Source organism: Tachypleus tridentatus, chromosome 10 (assembly GCF_004210375.1).
Source record: "Tachypleus tridentatus isolate NWPU-2018 chromosome 10, ASM421037v1, whole genome shotgun sequence".
Classification (NCBI taxonomy): domain Eukaryota; kingdom Metazoa; phylum Arthropoda; class Merostomata; order Xiphosura; family Limulidae; genus Tachypleus; species Tachypleus tridentatus.
The window spans coordinates 137,816,735-137,839,073 of record NC_134834.1 but is presented as its reverse complement, the minus strand read 5'-3'; the positions used below and the strand labels follow the sequence as shown (position 1 = coordinate 137,839,073).

Below are 22,339 nucleotides of genomic sequence, written 5' to 3'. Positions count from 1 at the left end.
CTATCTTTAGAATTGGCTAATCTATGTATAGCTGCAAAACTAGAAGAAAACACATCAACTCATAACAAAGGCCAAGATTTAAAATGTTGTTTGGCATTTCATGATGCAAAGTAACTAGGGTATCTACGTGAAACAATCAGTGAAAACACATACACTAAAATTATTATAAACTGTAAAAGGAAATTAAGTTAAAATAAATACAGTGGCCGAACGTCGGATAAAAACTTAAAAAGGATTTGAAAGGCTAATAACCCTCAAAAAAGTTTTAAAATGTGCCACCATTGCCGATGACACTATTCAACACCAGTAAAAACATGTCTAAAATGATTCCATTGCTCACGGTCGCAACAACGGCACAACAATAAAATGTTGGTTATTATTACTTGGGTATCACACAGACCACACATAAGTGATTCAGCTCCAGATAAAATAAAACAATGAGTTAAAAACTGTAACTAATGCATAGCTTAGTTAGGACTACTTCATCCTTCCACTATTTATAGAAACAAGACGGCCAAAGCCCAATAGAGGATTTTATCTGGAAAACTATTACCACATTGATCTGTCCAAGTCAACTGCCAACTGGGTCGTAGTCATGAATGGAACAGACACAGCAGTGATAGTACCAGAGCAAACAGACATAGCTGTAGTGTCAGTGAGCTCATTCTGCAAATACCAACGTGGCCTGGTATCCAGAAAAACTGAATAGAAGTAGATGATAAAAAGAAATGGGTCAATCGGTTTTATACATCAAAGAGAACAGGGTGAAAACTAACATGAAGCGATTCTAGGGCCTGCAAAGAGCTAAGCGAGTCAGTATAAATAGTACAGTTCGTGTACTGTATAAGCTTCTATGTGATCCAGAATAAGAGAAAGTGCGTACAATTCGGCAGTAAACACATAAAATGTAGAAGGGATCCTGTGTGTAACCACTAAAGCACAACAAACCATGGAAGAGCCCACAGAGTCAACTGAGTTCGAACCATCATATAAATTGGAAAGGAAGGATGGTTCGAAAGATGTTCGGCAAATTGAAGATGGTTCTTCCAATCAGAAGTATCCGCCTTCTTCAGACGACTCAAAAATAAATATCACACTTGGAGTTAGTAATAAGCCACGGTGGGATGGGCTGGCCAGTGGAGACAGCAACGTTATCCAAGGACAAGCCCAATTCAGCCAGCTGCACCTGGACAGGTCAAAGGAACAGTGGCAGACCATCTATTCTGGAAAACATGGCCCAATGAAGAAGGAAACACAGCCCCAGGTAGGATGATGTGGTAAGGACAGAAAGTTTGAATATATAGTAAAGACAATAGCAAACAGTGGAGGTGTAGAGGAGACTCATGAGATTCAGCGTACAAACTCTGGACTGGGAAAGTGTAAAAAGTTTCTGTGCAGAGCTGGAGCCTAAGATGGTAAAAGGGGCCCAACATTTTTAAGGCCAAAGTTCGGGCACAGCCATAGACTCATAATCCAGTTTCATTCGAACGAGGGCATTATAGATCTTTAGCATAAAACATTGATCTACTCTCCAAGAGGTGGAAGAGAGGACACAGACGATGTTCAGTGCCTTTGTAGACTTGACATATAGCTGCTTGATGTGTGGAATGAAAGTCAGCTTAATGTCAAATATAAGTCACAATAACTTTGCCTCAGGGACTACAGGAAGCACAATTTCACCGAGATGGAGTTCGGGATCGAGATGAATTCCCCATTGGTGGTAAAAATGCATGCAAACAGTTTTAGAGAGAAAAGTTAAACCATTTCAATAAACGACTGAGAGCAGTCTGTAGCTGCTGCTCAATAAACCTCATGCTCGACGACTGACATGAGATGTAGTTGTCGAAAGAGTCCATTTGCAGCTGTAAGAGGGAGTTGTCCAGTTATGACTCCAAGTTTCTGTGAGAAAGAAAGGAAAGTGTCAGACCCACATGAGCTTGGAATCACTTGTCTATTTAAAATTTTTTGACAAGAATTGGCAAATGGCCACACAGCCCACGTGAGTGAAGGTCTCTCAAAATGCTATACCTCCCTGTAGTATCATATGCCTTCTCAAGGTAAAAAACAAAACAAGATGTTGCTTGAGAAAGTCAAATTAGGTGGTCCACGGTGAAGCACTATCGTTAAAACTCATATTGAATGGGTGAGAGCAGGCAGCTTGATTCGGTGGACCAAACAAGACGAGTATTAACCACCTTCTCTAAGATCTCACAGAGACAGATCGTCAAAGCAATTGAATGGTTGTCCGAAGTATTTTCCTGCTAGACCTAGTTAAAACAATTAGAAGAATAGCGAGAGAGAGATGGCACAGCACCATGTAGTGAATATTCTCAGGTCTGACTGATGTGCTGCCAGACTGATGAAAGGCAAACTTAAGTTTTACCAGTGTAAGGGGGTGATTATATTCATAGAGACGATCAGCCTGAAAGGAAAGAGGCGATCACTCTGCCCAAGTCATGATGGCTAAAGAGATGGAGGATAAAGCGAAAGTGCTAGATGCAGGAGAATAGCTTTTGCCGAAAGTATAAGCGATGCTCTTCTTATCATTGGAGAGCAAGACTGAAAGGGAGAAAAGTATACTATCCACTGACCTTCTGAATTTTGTTGCATATAACGTTAGAACTGTTGGTGGAATATATGCTACTTGAATAGTTAGTCCAAGATTCCTTCTGGCTTTGATGTCTTACCTGTTGGGTACGTGCACAGGCCCACTGAAAAGCGATGGGGTTTTAAAGTGTGAAAAGATATGAAAGGTATCTCAAGCTTGCTTTATGCCTTCTGTGTTATGTGGCAGGCAGGATTCCACAATGAACAAGAATAATGCAAAAAACGTGTTGAGGTTTAATGAATACATTGAGCAGCTAATTGGACAATACAGTCGGTCACTACTGCCATGCAGTCGTCTGTTGACGGCTTGCAGGATCATATTCTGAGATAACAGTCAAAAAGGGTAAGTTGGCCTGGTCCAACTTCCATCAGGACACTCATGTCGGTTGGCACCAACCACAAGCAGCCTCTCTCAAAATAATAGCAAAATGAACACTGCCCTGTGGTTCACTATCAACCCTCCAACAAATATAAGAGAAACGTGAAAGGGAGCAAAGAGAAAGATCAATAGCAGTAAAAGACTAATTTGATGCATGGAAATAAGTACAAAAACCAGTACTGAAGAGAGAAAGGTTGGGATCTGAGAGCAAACACTCTACTAAACTCCTCCCATCAATATCTATAGACCAGCATGGCCAGGTGGTTAAGGCACTCGACTCGTAATCCAAGGGTCGCGGGTACGAATCCCCGTCACACTAAACATGCTCGCTTTTTCAGTCATGGGATCGTTATACAGTAACAGTCAATCCCACTATTTGTTGGTAAAAGAGTAGCCCAAGAGTTGGTGGTGGGTGATGACAAGCTGCATTCCCTCTAGTCTTATACTGCTAAATTAGGGATAGCTAGCACAGATAACCCTCATGAAGCTTTGCGCGAAATTAAAAAAAACAAACAAAGCCCATCAATATCAGTACCACCCCTCAGGAATAAAAATGGAGGCAGTAACTGTTCAATGAGGACATCAAGCTCTGATTGATTATATAGGTCTCTTAAGGTGGAGAGAACAAATAGTGATGGTATGACCCAAGGAAACATGGATGGCTATGGCCTCCAAAGGCGTATAGAGAGGCAAATGCTGATCAACCAGCAGTGCCACCCATCCATGCAAAAAGGTGAGTGCACCACAGATTTCAGAAACATTTTCTGATGATAAGAATCAATCAAATACTTAATGTCAACTGTACGCAAAATAAAACCTTAACAATTAAACTATCAAAGTGGTCATTTTTATTTAGGTGGAGAATTTGGCAGAGCCCTTCTGTTTTCAAATACGGTTTTTTCTTTATTGAACCTATCGACTTCTATAAACCCTGCCCTGTGTCAAGTAGGCAGGTCTCTATCTGTGGACAGAGATTCCAGCAACTGAAGACTTGAATGAATAATCATTCTGCATCTCTGGGCTGGAGAAGAAGACTGAACTGAGAAAATGCCCAAAGCTGGAGCCAAAGGAAGTGGACCCAGAGAGCCATGAAAGGAGTGGCTGGGACAAAGATGGGAGTAGCCATAGACTCATCAAACTTTTTTAACCATGAAAGGCAAAAAGACTCTTCAGACACTCTCCAAACAACTTTGTTGAAGGCAGTGGAACAGAGTGCATCAGTATGTCTGAGATAAAGTGGGGAAAAATAATTTCCGAGCCTCTTGGTAAGAGATATTGTTCATAGTCTTCGAACAATGCACCTTCTTCTCATCCACCCACTTAAAGTAAGAACGAAAGTAAGGGGGGTGTGGACCACTACAGTTAACACAATGTGGTTCCAATTCATACTCGTAGGTGTCAGTCTTTGCCACCACAATGAACACATGTTAAAGAAACACAACATGGTATCTTTGAATGACAGAACCACTGACACTGGAAACATCTGAGAGGGTTGGAAGTGTATGGCCATAACTTACAATGCAGATAACCTGCCTTGACAATGACAGGTGGGCATGGTGATGTAAACATCAAAATAAGAACATTAGTAGGCAGCATAATTCAAATATTTACGAGTGGATATTTGGCACACCACAGAAATGCCTTGGCTGGAAAAACTAGTCACTGTGCAGTTTTGTAATCATATTTTATTCAGTCTATTTCAAGCCAGCAACTGATAGCAGTGTTTAGAAACAAAATAAGAAGGATCCAGGCCTGTATTGATGCCAATGGGGGTCACTTTCAACATTATTTATAATTGTTATTCATATTTACCTCCTGTATTCTATATTGAAGCATGTCTGTTAACAAATATACAAGTGCACAGTGACTTTCTGAACACCCTGTATAATAATATTCACATGATAAAAGACAACCAGTGAATATGTTGACATCTGATGCTAATGTTCTTTCAGTATTTTTCTATTGGTTATATGGTAAATTTCTTCTCACATCCAAACTATCATTAACCAAAAAGTGTCCAAAAGATTACCAATGAAAACTGAGCTGACCCCACCAAATTGTAGACATAACCATACATTGTTAAAAAGCCAAAATTTCCTTTAGTAGTCAGCAGTTTTTTGAACAAAGGTTCATTACCTTTCAATAATTAGTTCAATGTAATGTGCTGTCTGTTTTTCACATACTCCCATATTTGAAAACCTTCCAAATATTTTCAATTTGAAAAGCAACACATGGCATACACAGAGTGAAATCTTTGAGAAACACTTTCTCTTGCAAGTCACAAAAATGATTGCAAAATTTACTTGCTCCTTCTCTGTTAGTTGCTTTCTGACCTTCTCAGTTTATACACAAAGCTTTAAGAATGTTCATGCCAGAAGTTTCTGGAGGTCAAGTCATGACTGAATGTTTCACAAGCCTTTTTACTATAAAGATATTGTTTCACTACAGTATAGTAAATATTATAACAAACATTTTCTGTACTGTAGTAAAAATTTCACTTGTTCAGACCAACATAGGGTAACTAAATGTCCAAGTAAAACTGGGGTTATTTGATCAGAAACAATAAAAGTATTAAAATGCTCCAGTTTATGTATACATTAGAGTACGTTTGCTATAGTTTGTAAATTGTGCTTTTATAATCACTTGACAAGATTACACAATACAATGTTCTCTCCTTCTCTGGTATGTTTTCTTATCTCAACTTGTTTTTAGGCAGCCACAGGTAATTAGATTTGAAGACCAACCCAACCACCTTGTAAAGTTGATTCAAGACAACATAGGTGAAGTTTTTATTTTATTTATTATTATTTTTTAAGTAGATAATAAGCTTTTAGCAAATTTTGTGTTTCTATGGTTTTCAAATATAATGCAATAAACATCATCATATTTTGCAAATGATAAAGAATGTCACTGTAATTTGTTTTTTAGTATTGTTAAAGTGTCAATCCATATGGAAAAAACAAAACACCCCACTTCTTCACTGTGGAAATCTGGTAAACACAGGCAATGTTCTCCACTTATGAATTGCTATACCATGTTAAAAGTTATACTTAGTTTAATCAGCATATTAGTTTTAGATTCTTCCTAAACCTATAAAATAATGTGGAATAATCTTTATAATAGGAAGTTCTAATAACAGTAATAAAGACAAAAATTAGTTATAATAAATATAAAAACAACGTGATAGCCTCAGGAGAAACTATGTTGAAGAGTTATTGTAAACAAGATGCTTGAACATTAGGGCTGAATGATTAATGGAATTCGCTAATCTACTGTAAGATTCATTGATTGATTACACTCAACTACTTGATTATTCTCATGGGCCTTGAATAGTTGGAATAACTGGAAATAGTACTAATCTAAAACATATTAATTTCAATCTATATTTATTAGTTGATCATTTTTGAAGTCATGAAACTAAGTAATTAAGTTGAACAACTTTTAATTAATCATAGCTAATAATGACAAATGATAAGAGCAATTTTTTAGAATAATTGGAAATGCTAATTTCAATTAGTTTATTATTGTCATGACATCAGTTGATTTATACACGATTTTTATTAATCAGTTATTTTATATAACACTAATCAATGCTCATAAGTAATAAATTAATCAAGTTAATTTCCCAACTCTAAATTGGTCATCAGATAGAGCATGACTTGATGTGGTAACATGGTGAGGTTTTAAAATAATTTTAGTATAATGTACACTCACTCTCTGTATGTACATACAGTTTGATAAAAAAAAAAGTTAAGAGTAACTAAAAACAGTGCAAAAAATACACAAAACACAAATATGTTAAACACTGTATTATTGATTCAGTATAAGTACTTAACTATAAATTATTCAACAAAACACCACTACAGATAAAGAACCTCAACAACAATTTTTTGTACACTTTTATTTGTTCAATTACTTAAGTTTTCAACACTTCTCACAAACTTATGTGAAATGTAAAAAAAAAAAAACCCTCAACAAACCAATTTCAAGTTTTCACAATGCATCACACAATTTTAAATTTAAAATTATTGTACAAGAAAAGGAATACTGCCTGCTATCAACAATTATGTTTGGAGGAATTACATCTAGATTAGATTATTTAATAGCCTAATTTTTAAACTTTTTTATCTGAGAACAACAAAGTTACATAAAATGTTCATTGAGTAAAATTGAAAGGTGATTTTATAAACCATTTCAGCTGCAATTATCTCAGAGAAATAAAATGAGCAGCCAAATAATGAGGGGATTGTTTTTAATCTCACATTTCTTTGTTAAATCAGTTAATAATCCAATACATTTTTCATAAAAAAATTCAACTTCAAAATATAGTGTTTATATATTTAGTTTTTGCACACGAAATCAGTTATGTGCTAACTGTTTAACCAATATGATTGTTTTAACAAAAATGGGCTTCAAGTTGTTTCTTTACTTAATGGTTGCAACATAAAACAAGCATGTTAAAAAATAGGAGGTAAGTAGACTGAGCAATTAGTGAACACTGAACTATTAATTAAAACTAGTGCTTGTATAACCTATAAAGTTTAGTGTATACAGTTATTTACAAAATCAGTAACTACCAATATTTTTAATTTAAAGGTCTCCAGTTTAACTACACTATTATAAACTAGTTGTAGTAGGTTTTAAATATATATGTACACATACATACACATTGTATGTGAAATTATCTTTTTGACACTTAAGTCACGATTACTGCTTCCTCCATTAAAATATTTAACTATCAAGTCCAAGAAAATACTGTTCCCTATTTTCATACGAAGTGCATGCAGAAAGCCTTACATTCAGTGAAAACACTGCTATAATACAAAGTATGTAGAAGTATGTCAACAGGCTGTTTTCTGATTTGATTTTCTTATTGAAAAGTTTAAAAGTAACATTAGAAAAACACAAAAATGTATTTCAAATACATTCTTGAAGTTTAAATCACCCATACAAAACTTTTACTTTGCAGGCTAAAATATCAATTATTTCATTTGTTTCAATTAATTTCAATTTCTTGTTCATTAAGTATCCACATTTTGAAGACATTCAAGATGTATATTAAATTTACCCAAATGACTGTAACTCTAGACAGAAAACCAAAGACAACATATTAGGTATCTAATAAAAAAAACTTGCCATTGGAGAAAATCTAGCATCTTAAATTCATATATTTCAATTTAACTTCACTTTCAATTATGGAAAAATGTACAGATTCTCAATCTTTAATAACAACTTACAAGTTCAATATCACCATGTATAATATCATGCTAAACAACCTGTTATAGTTACTTTTTCCTTCATTTTAAGAAACATAACTACTTTAGTTTCATACTTAATATATTATAATGGTTTTTAGCAGATTGTAATAACATTCTAATGGCAATCATCACAAAAAATGATCAAGATGTTAATATGAAACCTTTGTGCATACTAGCTTTGGTGTCACCATAAACTGAATACACTGTATAAAAAATGGAATAAAATAATAAAATGTAATATCAAGTGCTTCAGATAAGAAGCTAGAAAATATCTTTAAATTGAAAAATAGCCATTAAATTTTCATATGTGTCTTGAGTTAATTTTGACCAGGTTTAAATATTTCAAAAGTAAAAATGAATTAACCAGAAAATTACTTTACTTGTATTAACTTATTCCACATCTATAGTCCTTCATTTTTAGATAACTGAAATTTTATCCAAAAAGGCCATTATTAACTAATTTTTCAAGTGTGCATACATTAATAAATAACATTTTTAGTCTCAAGTTAAATGCAATTCATTCCTCTGAAAAAAAAGAAGAAAAAAAAACACCAGACATGTTGCAGCAGAACTTTACTTGAGGACAATTCTACATGTATCTTCAATTTAATACCTACAGCAGTTTCTTCACACAGAATTTACAAAACTTCATTTCACTTATTTGGAATAAAATTTGAATAAAAGATTAACTGTTATTATACAAATTTCCTGAAGTCATATGTAACTACATAAATGTTATCTTGTTGGTGCTCTGTGTATTTTCATCAACTTTTACAATCGTTACGTTTTGTTTTAACTCACAACCTAATTTTCACTTTGCATTGCATTAGTTTCACTTTTACTTCATGATTTAAGTAGTTTTGTATTTACTAGATTCATTTTATGTGACATTGAGGTTTACTATTACATTATGACTTAAACTTTTTAGTCAGTTTTCAATCACATTACTGGTATACTTTGCATTAAACCCTTACTTTACTTATGACTAACAGATCAATGTTTTGCAAGTATTGTGACTTTTGTTTTAAATCAGAGTAACAGATCAATTTCAGTTTAACTAACAAATTGCTTTTTTTATATTGTCAAGCCAATTTTAAAAGAGTTTTTAAATCACAGACGAGAATTTTTCTCTTAAAAAACAGTTTTACTTTACATCCTAACAGAAATAATCATTACTCCATATCAGGTTAGATACAAATAGATTCATCCTTATTCAGAAGCATCCAAAATAATTCATCTTAACATACAGAACAAAAAAAAGCCTTATTATAATGGTTTTTCAAACATATTCAATTTACTGTTTTCTGGATGATAAACTTTTGGTTTTGAGTGACAAGCAATTCACCACACACACACACACACACACACACACAAAGAATAAAAAAAAATCAACTATTTAGAAACACAAGCCTTGCAGAAATAAATACATGTGGCACTGGCAGCAAAGTTGCAGAGGACTTGTACTGGAAATAACAGGAAAATATCCAGGAAAGAGGCCAGATCCACCTATTCCAGCAGTGAAATGGGCCCTCTCCCAGGACCAATTCATAAAGTCACATGCTTTGGTAACAGAGTCACAGAGCAGTACCATACAAACGATGACATGAAAAACAAAAGAAGACCATCTTCTTTTAGATGTACTACACAAAGAACCAATGTTATGGCACTTTGTCATTTTTAATGAGCAATTTTATGTAATCACACTGTACTGGCTTGTGAACAGCCAACACATCCATTGCTTTTTCAAGAGTAAACCACTGTCTCTTCCGACCTAAAAATACAGAATATTTTTTTTATAATTGCCATTTTAAAAAAGTACTTCATCACTGAAATAAAAAGCTAAACTATCTACAAAGATTGTTTCATAAAAATAAAAATACATTTCTGTGTAACCAAAACATCAATAAGATTCACCTGTTGATATGAATAAAAAAACAAATTTTCCTTATCTGACAATGTAAGATAGCTCTCCACAGAACTGAAAGCATTACATTTCACCACTGTTGAAAAAAATTATTACACATGGAAAAGTCTTAAACAAAACTCTCACCCCTACACAGATTAACATGTATTAGCAAGTGTATTCTGTAATTATCATAAGACTCCAGCCCTTCACCAACAGGAGGGCAACACATTCTCAGTGTACAACAGACCCCATTAGCATGCATGTTTCAACAAGTATAAGGGAATAGTAGGAGGATCTGTGGAGAGGTTAATATCTATCTGAAACATAATGTCAGGTAAAGAAAATGTTAAGTTTGGAAACGTTACCTATTCACAGAACTTAGAGCTAGAACCTTGCACTGATAAAATGGTGGAAAGGCTAGTATAGATAAAGAAATTTAAAAAGAAGATGAGCTTCATTCTGTATTTATAGCATCCTCGTGCAGGGAATACTTTTTGTCCAATAAAGGTGAGACTGCAAAAGGTAGTGTTAAAAGAATTTTCTGTGTGGTGCTTAAGTGTCACCTAGGTGGAGAGAATGTAAAATTGCTCCAACTAGTCATTATACCTCAAGCATTCAGTTCAGCATGGATGTGAAGTGTGGATATGGTGATAAGTGAGGCAGCACAATATACAAGAAATACTTCAATGCAGAGAGAATCATCTCAGATCTGCATCCCGAAGCAAATGCACAACACATCCAGCTAGACTTGTTAACAGAAATGGTTTGGTCATAAAGAAAAGGATAGCCTGTACATCCCCTTCTTTATGACTGGGATGTTATCTGTAAGGTAACATATCAACCTGACTTCCAACTGTGGAATTAATCTCTAACTAGTGACTTTTTTGTTGTCTATTTATTATAAAGTACAAAGCTACAAAATGGGCTAACTGCACTGTGCCCACCATGGTATCAAAATCCAATTTAAATGTTATAAGTTCATAGACTTATTTCTGAACCACTGGGGTTGGGACTCACAATGGTGAGATTTCCCATGAATTTGATCATTCCACATCCACCTCCCCAGTGGCTTAGGGATCAGGAAGCAAGGGTTCTTCATTTACTCCACTAGAAGAAACATCTTATATCCCACTTTATAGCCTGTGTCCTGCTGATCTTTTTAATTTATGCAGTTTTAATTGTAGTTGATTTGGAAAGACCACTCTTTGGGAAATCAGAACAGCACCATACCAGGAAAGAAAAGCACTGGTTAAAAGTTTGGTGTGTTTATCATTAAGCAAAAGGTTCACAATGAATTTACTGTGCTGCACCCATAAGTACTGATGCCAATTTTGTAACATTAATTGAAGCAGCAAGAAAAGGAAAGAGAGAAACACAAGAGAAAGCAGTGAATCTCTATACATATTCATCTGATCAGTCACAGCCCACTAAAGGGAATAATACCTGTGCATCAGCAAAGAGCATGGGACTCATGAAAAAAATCTTTCTTAAAAGTGACAAAATTTCTAGCACAGGAACAGAAAATATAAGAACTTTAGTAATTGGAAATCCCAAGTCTTGAAGATACAAAGGAAATGTCTGAGCCAACTGCACATACAAATTAACCCTGTCACCATAGGTATCCTTTACTGAGCATGACACAAGGTTTTAGTGCCTTACAATCAAAATTTGATTAAACTACTTTTTGTTTATGTTATACCAATTACATATTTTAATAGCATATAAGTTTTAAGTTCTTAATTTTACAAGGCAATACATGAAAAAAAGTTGTGAATTTTACTGGAATGACGTTTTCTCTTAGTATGTCATCATTCCTATTTTATCCACTATCCCTCATAAAGGTATGAAATTAAACATAAACTATCTATAAAATTGTTATTGCTCAGACAAACCATAATTTTTTTTGTCTTCAATTTTGTTTGTTACAGAGCTAACAAATAGAAAATCAGACCCCTTTTACCACACCCACTTGTCATGTCTCTCTTTCAGAGTCCATTAATAGTTCTCTCTTATGTTTAATTATACATTACCTGTAATGAATAGAAAGTGAAGGTTTTCTTATATCATGCAACCTATTGTATAACATTATGTTCTGAATGGTACCAACATTGTTCCTAATAGTACAGCTTAGATTAATTTGTAAAAACTCTGGTCACATAATCACAAAGCCAAAAAAATTGAGAGGTAGGGAATGTGTGTCTACTTTTTGCATATTATCAATTTATATTGTTTGGTACATTACTTAATTAAATAAAAATTATTAATTGCATTACTATAAGCAAATTAGGGTTAACTTTTCAAAAACTGATAGCAAGAAGAAAGAAGACTGGTTAAGTAGTTTACTTCTTATTTTCATGCTTACTCTTTATGCATAATTATAAAAGTAACAAATTTAAAAATAGAGATCCTTTTGAGTTAAATAAGATTAGATTAGGTAAATTAAATAATGATAATATTATAATAAAAATGTTTCAAGAGGCATACATGCAAGCAGCTCATAGTAGTTCGTGGGCAATATAATTTGTTAGAATATTTGAGCTGCCAAATGTTGTGAAGATGTATACACTATATTTAGAGTTAAATGTATTAAACCTAAAAATACTTGAAATGAGTAAAGAGAGATTATGTAGTTGGTCAAATCAACATAGCCCATACTAAAAGAGTTAATAAAGACCCCTTCTCCACAGTTATTATTGGATGGTGATCAGTAGTAATTTGGAGATTATGATCAGCCAACTCAAACAAGATGACTCACAAAGGTGAAAGTAAGTTGCAATAGTGAATACTTCATTGGATGGAGTAAGTAAAAACCAATCATCCATTACAGAGTAGTAGAATGAAAGCTTAAAGGAATATATCCTTCAAACATAATTGAAAGCATACAGGACTGTATATAACTTGAAGGGAATAGCTTTTTATTAATATTTGAATGTTTTGGATGAGCCAAAGGAAGCAATAATGGAGAGAATAAATTAGAATGTGAAGAAACAAAGCATTAAACTTGGCATCCACGTGGTAGAGAATACCCATCTATCTTGAAACAAAAGACAATTACAGCTGTTTTAAGTTGACAGACTGGTCTCCAATCATTGATTTATAACACACAAACTGACTCTGTGTTCCAAAAATGTGCATAAAATCCTGGAATGGGGTCAAGGATCTGTTCTACAGCATTCATAATCTGGAAGAAGGGAAAGTTATATCTCTGAAACCAGCAATAGCAACAGGAGAAGAATGTTAGATAGTAATAATAAGATGAGATGAATGAGAGGCGGCCACCCCATAAGGCTCTTAAGAGTAAGAAATCTGGTGGAAACCCCTGGTTATCAGAAATGCGAGAAACAAAAGTGATCAAAGATGATTACTAATGTGCTGCTTCAACATGAGATTCCATTGTACAAAGAAAACCCAACAAAGAGGAATGATGCAGCAAAGAAATAATTGAGAATATGGCATTGTAACCAAATAAATCTAGAAACAAAGACAAGTTAACTTGTGTTTAGTTTGTAAATTTTGCACATTTGTAATCTGCAGATAGGACAAGGATGTTGAAAGGTAAGAGAAAGCATCTGTGCAACCCAAAGCTCTTTTTCAAAAGAAGTTTAGGGGTGTAGGAAGTAGGAGAATCTAGCTCTCAATGAACTGAAACCAAGGAGCAATTCTAGAAAAAAGTTACTCCTGATACCATGACAACCAGCACTCTGAAAAGAGGGAATATATCATATAGTAATAAAATAATATGAAACATGACAAACCAAAGTGAAAAGAGATGACTTCTGATAAACTGTTTCAGTTTTATTTTCAATGTTTTTGGAAAAGCCAATTCCAGTTGCTAATTACGTAAGGTAGAGTTGATTATGTCATTGAGCAATACTATTGACAGTTTAACCTTAAAAACTGTAACAACTACAGAAAATGTACTTTGAAGCTTCATTCAATTTCAAACGATTGAAGTTATCAATGAATGTGCTATGAAAAAAAAAAATTCCATTTTTAATTGTGTAGAATAAAAAAGGGGAATGACCTTGTTGTTAATACATGAGCAATACATAATGTGCCCATTGAAAGAGAAAAATAAATTGTTCAGGTTCATTGCCTACATTGATCATGCACTTCAACCATAAGATATTTCTTATTACTCTACATATTTTGAACCAAACAAAATACTCCAAGATAAAATAAAGTGACAGCATTTAAGAGTTTTCATTTGTAAAGAGAAATCTCCAATTCAGTTGCAAATTATTTCATTTTAATTGCCCTTATTAAAAAATGCTCCTTTCTGTATCTTTACTGTGTATGTAATGATCAACTTTCTAACCTTAAACAAAGAAAAAGAAATGATATTTTTAAATGCATTATGAGAAACTCCACATTTTGCTGGTTGAATTATTTAAAATTTATTGTCTCTTGCCTCAACACACGCTTTCATCAATTGTGTTTTAAAACTCAGCACTTACTCTGTGTCATTTCAACACATTTGTATAAATTCACAAAATATTACCATTTAGTTACACTACCCTGTTAGTTACAAGTGCAGTATGAAGTTGGTTACAAGAATTGTCCATCTTCATGATTCTTGTTTTTCAATCATTTATCTTCTACTTGAAAAACCCCAAGCATCTTGTTTGTTTCATTCAAAAGCAATCTAATTAATCAGCAGTTATGTTTGTCAAACTATAAGCAGTTTTATGGTAAGATCTTGGAACTATACATATTCACAAACAACAGGAACGTCAAACAATGAAATGAAACTTTCTATAGTTGTCCAATAGGTTAGTTATTTTTAAATATTTGTATATACCCATCTACCATTTTCAACTTATAGTGAGATCTTTGACAGTGATGTGTATTTTATAAAACTGAAAAAAATCCTCCTTCTGGAAAGTAATGGGATATTTCAAAAATTCAATTGCTCTGTTGTCATGTGCTTTTTGCTAACCCCCACAGACAATGAATTAATACACAGTGCAGTACTATTGTATTTTCATGTAAATAACCTGCCCCTTTCTATACCTTACATCTGAGAAAAAATAAAGTGCTCTAAGAAACATTTAGGCACATTTTACCATACTCATATACACCTTGCAAACCAGCAATACAGACAAATTTTGGAAAACAACAAAAATTAAAGGATCCTTTTACATAAAATTTCCACTAAATAGAGATCTCCTGGTTATGTCATGTGATGAAGCCAATGAAAGGTTAAAGGTTATGGTGATGCTATGGACACACTAAAAATGACACCTACTCAACTTGGAATATGTCAGTAATTAATTAAGTTTCAATTGTAATATATTCAAACATTGATGAATAAAGTCAAAAGTACTTATATTTATAATTTGTTCCTTGACTACAGAATAACTGGTATTGCTAACAGATGTACTTACCAGCTAATTCATGAATTGCTCCAAGTATTGAACATGAACAATGTGAATGAATATTGTGAATGGAAAAGTTCAGTATCAAAAATAACAAATCCCTGCACCTAGTCTGGCATATAACATGTGGGTTATTTGTGTGAAAATACAGTAATGAGGAGCTATGTGATCTATCATCCTTGGAACTTTGTGAGAAAAGCTCAGATAGATCTCTGGCAAACACATTATGTATTAGCTCTGTGCATAAGGTTCTGTCACTGACTGTTTGCTAATGTACAGTCCATAAAGAAATGTGAGTGCTTTGCTATATGAGGTGTATTAATTTTTAACCTTTCTTTCATACAATGTATCAACTTATGGAAATAATGAGACACAGGCTGAGACTGTTAAACTATTGTTTATTCTATGGTCAATAATGTTTCCTGTTTTGGGTTAAAGTACATGATCATGATTGTAAGTATACTTACAAATCAGAAGACTGTTTGTAAATACTGGTCTAGGATATGTTATTTCTAATTTCTTGGCAAATGTTTTTTTCTAATCAGGAAATTCTATAAACTGTACTGATTCCAACCGTTACTCAATTATGCAATAATTGTCCTGATTCTTACTGTCTAACTGATTATCAGTAAAACTTTGCATAATATAACAACTTAAAAACAAGGAATAATAATGCAATTCTCATGATGTTTTCTCCTAAACATCTTCTGCATCTACTTTGCTTAATTTCACCAGGCACAGCAAGAAGAGCCAGCCATGGCCTGCTGTCACATCTGGGGTTAAGGAGGAGCTAACAAAGGCCAGTGGCCTTTTTGACCTACTGCTGTCTGTACCAACTAGCTCTACTGAAGCAGAGTGAGGATTCAAGCAAGATGAAGGTGATCAAGGCAAATTTTAGATACTGTCTGGGAGCTGACAGGATCACTGATTAGTTTCAAATTATGCTTCACTTGCATTCAATAAGTGACTGATCACGTAACAGCTATCCATCTTTAGAATTCAAAATCACTTCTAACAAGGAGATCAAATGCTGGAAAGGTCCAAACTGAGAAACAGGTGCATTAGACATTAGCAATGAAATATAGTTGATTTCATCTGAAGATTTATTTTAGTTAGGAAAAGATACCAAATGAAGTTTAATTCATTATCACCTAAGATATTTCAGAGAGAGTTGCATGTTTTCCACATGTTGCTAATTTGAGAATTTTGGTTATTACAAATTAAAATTCATGAATGACAAAGTAACAGCCATTTCAGAACATGAAAGAACTGATTACTATAAATTTGGTTTTAATATAAAATTGCATGATGTTTCCATCTCTTCATCAAATGTATTTGCCATTTCATTTATAAATATGCATCAGCTACATGGTAGTAGGTTATATGGGAACAAGAACAGATTACATTGATCATTATCATTTTTTTTTCATTATTTATTTTGATTATTAAAGAACACTACTTCAAAGGAGAACAAAAAATTGCTGTTATACTATGCTTCGAAGAGAAATTAAAGATCATCTATGAAATAAAAATCCTTTCAGTGGTCTAAAAAGAAATGAAATGGTTTGACTTTTTTTTTTGTTAAATATGAGTTCACAATGAAATAAACTCATACATATTGATATCTTCAGTTTCCTTCCAATTTATGCAACATCCACTATTTAATTCAGTGATTTTTCTGATAACCTCCATTTTTACAGTGACCTACAGGATTGGCCCCTAGAACTCCTAGTGGGCCCCTAAAAATGCATGCTTTGGGAATCTGGCTGGCTCCCTAAAAATAAAAATTTAAAGGGGAGAATTTGTTAATATATTTGGCATTAAAGCATAGTTTATAATTCAAAGATTTACAACATCTGTTTCATTTCTTAATTTCAGAGGAAAATATTTAAATAACTTTTTAATCTTTACTTCCCTGTGTCATGACACATTTATGCTTTCTCTTTCCACCCTAATATGATCTTCAGAGTGTCCAGATGTACATATTAGAGATTAATTAGAGAAAATGTAAAAATCTGTTTTCAATATTCTTGCTTTACAGTGAAATATCCCTATAATTGTCAGGTCACCCACAATATGCTCTCTCATCTCTCATCTATAATTTGTTCTGAATTGCTAATTAGCATATTTACAGCCAAAAGAAAGATATGTTTCTTTACAAGATTTTTTTACATACCTATTTCATTTCAATAAGTCTGCAATAAGTACACACTATACTTGTCATTCATTTTGTGCAGTGGTTACTGTTCAGCTCCGATCAATTAATGGTAGTATTTTAACCTATTTATAGCTTAGTTAGAAAGTCAATTAAATTATAGGAGTTTGCCTGAAATATACTACATGACCAAAAGTATGTGGACACCTGACCATCACACCCATATGTGCTTGTTGAACATCTTATTCCAAAACCATGGGCATTAGTATGGAGTTGGTCTCCCCTTTGCTACTATAACAGCCTCCATTCTTCTGGGAAGGCTTTTCACTACACTTTGGAACATGGCTACTAGGATTTGCTCCTATTCAACCACAAAAGCATTAGTGAGGTCAGGCACTGATGTCGGGCAAAAAGGCCTGGCTTGCAGTAGACGTTCCAATTCATCCCAAAGGTGTTTGATGGGGTTGAGGTCAGAGCCCTGTGCAGGCCAGTCAAGTTCTTTCACTCCAACCTTGGCAAACCATGTCTTTATGGACCTTGCTTTGTGCACATGAGCATTGCCATGCTGAAACAAAAAAAGGGCCTTCCCCAAACTGTTGTCACAAAGTTGGAGGCACACAGTTCTCTAGAATGCCACTGTATGCTGTAGCATTAAGATTTCCCTTCAGTGGAACTAAAGAGCCTAGCCCAAACCAGGAAAAACAACCCCAGATCATTATTCCTCCTCCACAAAATTTTACAGTTGGCACTATGCATTAAGGAAGGTAGCGATTTCCTGGCATCCACCAAACCCAGAGTAGTCTGTCAGACTGCCAGATAGTGAAACATGATTCATCACTCCAGAGAACACATTTCCACTGCTCTGGAATTCAATGGCGGTGTGCTTTACACCACTCCAGCTGACACTTGGCATTGCGCATGGTGATCTTAGACTCATGTGCAGCTGATATGCCGTGGAAACCCATTTCATGAAGCTCCCAATGAACAGTTCTTGTGCTGACATTGCTTCCAGAAGCAGTTTGGAACTCAGTAGTGAGTGTTGCAACTGTGGACAGACAATTTTCATGTGCTACTCGCTTCAGCAGATATGTTCTGTGAGTTGTGTGGTCTACCACTTTGTGGCTGAGCTGTTGTTGCTCCAAGATGTTTCCACTTAATTATAACAGCACTTACAGTTGACTGAGCATGGCATAAATTTGATGAACTGACTTGTTGGAAAGGCGGCATCTTATTTCAGCCACACCCACTAAGTAGAAGAGGTGTCCACATACCTTTGCTCATGTACTGCATTTTGAGTGTGTTCTAAAATGCATATTTAAAAATGATATGAATTAATTTTGAAAAACCAACAATGTATGAAGAAATAGTCTTATCAAAGTATGTTTTTATGCAGAAAGTCCTATAAAATATTTCAGTAGCAGCAAGAGGTAACAGCTCTTAGTTTTATGATGAGGTAAATGGCATTTCTGAACTATATTTTCATCACAGTTTGTTTTTGTAGAATTATAATCAGAATATTCATTTCTGTAACAATTCACAGAAGATCTTTCAAATGGATTGATAAGTTGTATTACTTTCTTAAAAAAATCCTACCAATGTTTTTTGAATCTTCCCATTCTTCTTTTTCCTCCGTAACAACCAAGACAAACACAGACGTGCGATGTTTTCTTTCGAGGTTCTGTAAAAAGACAAGGATAAAAGATACTGTGTGTAAATTTAAAATATTAATTAAAACCAGAATATGATGCAAGAGAAAGGCTTCACATTTTTAAAATTGACCTCAACAAAAACCATTTTTTACTATATCATGTTCAGAATTAATGAAGTCACCATGTTAAACCTTATTTCCATTTACTAACTGTTTAGGTTTATGAATATTACTTAGCTCTACCAACACAGATTATAAGTCAAGTGATGTGTCATTGTTTTTAATGACTCAAATTCAACATTTTTATGAACTACTATTTTATAAATGTCTGTCAGTAAGTTTGGTATAAAATTGTACATTATAACTCAAATGTTACTATTATACATCAATTAATTTCTTAATTTAAAAGTAAATGTAAAAAAAAAATCACCTAAATACTGATTTACATGTGTCAAGTGGTATGTTGAAAGCAGTACTGGGTCAAATTAGATGCAAATATAAACTCTACAGTTTCTTATGAACTAGATATTCAGATTACCTATACTAACTAGAATGTAACATAAGAACCTCCTATCTTTTCGATTTTCTCAGAAATTAATACATTATTGAATCAACCAAGATAGAACTGTGCACTTCTTCCCTTTTTGAAAGATATTTGCTTATTTACACCTACTTTGCCCAATGACAAAGTAGGTTTCTCAGTCTCTCTGTAAAATATTTGCACAGCAAACTCTTTCTTTTCATGCTAGATTCCAAGTGGTAAGGTAACACATTGGTGAGCTTCAAACTTCATATATTTTAGATTCAAATACAGTTTAGTTACTAAGCTTGATAGATTAAAAGTGGAATCCTATAGTATTAATATAGCAATTAATGATTTTGGTCATTTCAAAATTGATATATAAAACCTAAAAATAAATTATTTCCTTTCACATCCTCCACATGCAAAATTTCATAAGGCTTAGCAACCCACGGAAAGCAGCAAACAAGTACAAAGTTCATAATTAGAAAATATAATTGTTTGCTACATTTCTTTATTTACTGTTTTGGGTCTTACGAAAAAATAATTCAAATTTAAGAATTTGTTTGTAAATAACATTATTACTATTCATATTCTTTAAATATATTGTAGTTAATACTCTTAATATTATTAAAGTGGAATTATATGGTATTGGTACAGTTATTTATGATTTTCTGGTTATTTAATTGTATATATATAAAACCTTAAAAAAGTTTTGTGTAATATCATCCACATGCAAAATTTTAAAAGGCTTGGCATCCTACATCCAGACACAACCAAATACAAAGGTCATAGCAAAAAGAGATAACTGTTTGCTTTAGTTCTTGATTTATTGTTCTATATTTTAAGAAAAATAAGTTTAATAATTTATTTCCAAACAGTAATAATCTATACATACACACACAAACATATATATCAGATCATCCCTCAAGTAATGTCCAATTTTAGGTTCAGAAAAAGAAAATTTCAAATGCTTTTAATGTTATTTAATCAATAATGTATGTTCCATTATTATTAACACTATGTAACACAGATTTTGTTCCTGGATAGTATGCATTATTTCTTAATTGCTCATGTTGTAAAAGTACAGAAAATGGCCATTATTCCCTTCAAACTTTGCTTTTGTGACCTGGATAATAAAATTTAGAAATTAACCTATTTTCTATGTAAAAATGGGCAAATTTGCACATTTTCATTTACATAAGGTTTGAATAACACAACATATGAATCAATATTCACATGTATTTATGCTAAAGTTATACAAAAATGAGCAAAAATGTTTAGAAGTGAGAAGTTTTCAAGATTTGCAACTGTAAAGTAAATCAGTTTTACGTATCAGCCTCCAAATATAGCCTCCCATCATGTTTTCTTTATACGCTTCTTGATAGCGATTTTCAAAGTCCACTATATCTTGGTGGAAGCACTTGCCACGCTCCTCTGAGTATGCTCCCATATTCTCCTTGAAGTTATCAAGATGAACATTAAGGATATGTACTTTCAGGAATATCCTGCAGTTCATTTTGCTGTAGTTCTTCACCAGAGCCTCAACCAGTTTCACTTAATTTTCGGCCTTGTGATTGCTCAAAAAGCCCGAACCACTTCGACAAAGTTGTACCAAGCTTTTTTTCCCTTCCTACTGAGCTTCTTGCAGATTTCTGTGCACTCAAAGATCTTCTTTATTTGTGGCCCAACAAAGACACCAGTTTTGATCTTTGCCTCAGACAGCTTAGAGAAGAAGTCTCAAAGGTATCTGAAGGCTGCAGACTCCTTATCAAGAACTGTGACAAATTGTTTCATAAGACCCAATTTTATCTGAACAGTATCTTTTGGAGATCTGCTAGTGGCTCATACTTGACACTGTGCCTTCCCACAGAGAACTCGGTCTGTTGTGGCCAGTGCTTCCTGTTGTAGTGTGCTGCAGTGTCCCTGCTGTCCCAAAGGCAAAAATAACAGGGAAACTTGGTAAAGCCTCCTTGGAGACCCATCAGGAATGCCACCATTTTGAAGTCTCCAATAACCTCCCAATCATACTCATCATACTTCAAGGCAGATGCTGTCACAGAGTACTTTTTCACTCTTGTCTTGATAAATTGGCCACATACATAGCAGAATGCATCTGGAGAATGCTTGCAGCTTCTTGATGCCATCTCAGTTCACTTAGGCAGCTAGAACTAAACTGAATTGGTGAGCCTCTTATATATATATATTACAATGGAAAGTTCTAGAAAATTCTAAAACGTTCTTGAAAATTCTCCTATGTTCTTCAACATTCTAGAAAGTTCTTGAAAATTCTTGTAAGTTTCTACCCAGGAAAAAGAAAAAGTAAAAATTTTGTTACACAGTGTAATTAATTCATGCCAATGATTCACAAGCTTCTGAATGACACTTCTATAAAATTCTTGGGGTTTAGAGGAAAAGAATGTAGAGAGGATAGGTTTGACATCTTCATGTGTTCCAAGCACTTTTTCTTCAAGATAGTTCTGCTGAC

At 33.8% G+C, this 22,339-nt stretch overlaps 1 protein-coding gene across 3 annotated transcripts in view; it reads right to left on the bottom strand.

Moving 5' to 3' along the window:
* Nucleotides 1-6,531: 6,531 nt before the first annotated feature.
* LOC143230432 (diphosphoinositol polyphosphate phosphohydrolase 1-like) overlaps nucleotides 6,532-22,339 on the bottom strand; it is a 59,552-nt gene continuing 43,744 nt past the window's right edge. Inside the window, exons 3-5 of one of the 3 annotated variants that reach the window (XR_013016438.1) lie at nucleotides 19,277-19,361; nucleotides 17,144-17,302; nucleotides 6,532-10,015 (exon numbers count right to left, since the gene is read on the bottom strand). Coding sequence is in view for 2 of the 3 variants with exons in the window: in XM_076463975.1 (XP_076320090.1) it covers nucleotides 9,903-10,015; nucleotides 19,277-19,361 (198 nt within the window). In the remaining variant the exon portion in view is untranslated. Of the gene's footprint in view, nucleotides 10,016-15,909; nucleotides 17,303-19,276; nucleotides 19,362-22,339 lie in introns of those variants that run through there. The other 2 variants (XM_076463975.1, XM_076463976.1) reach the window with 2 other exon arrangements.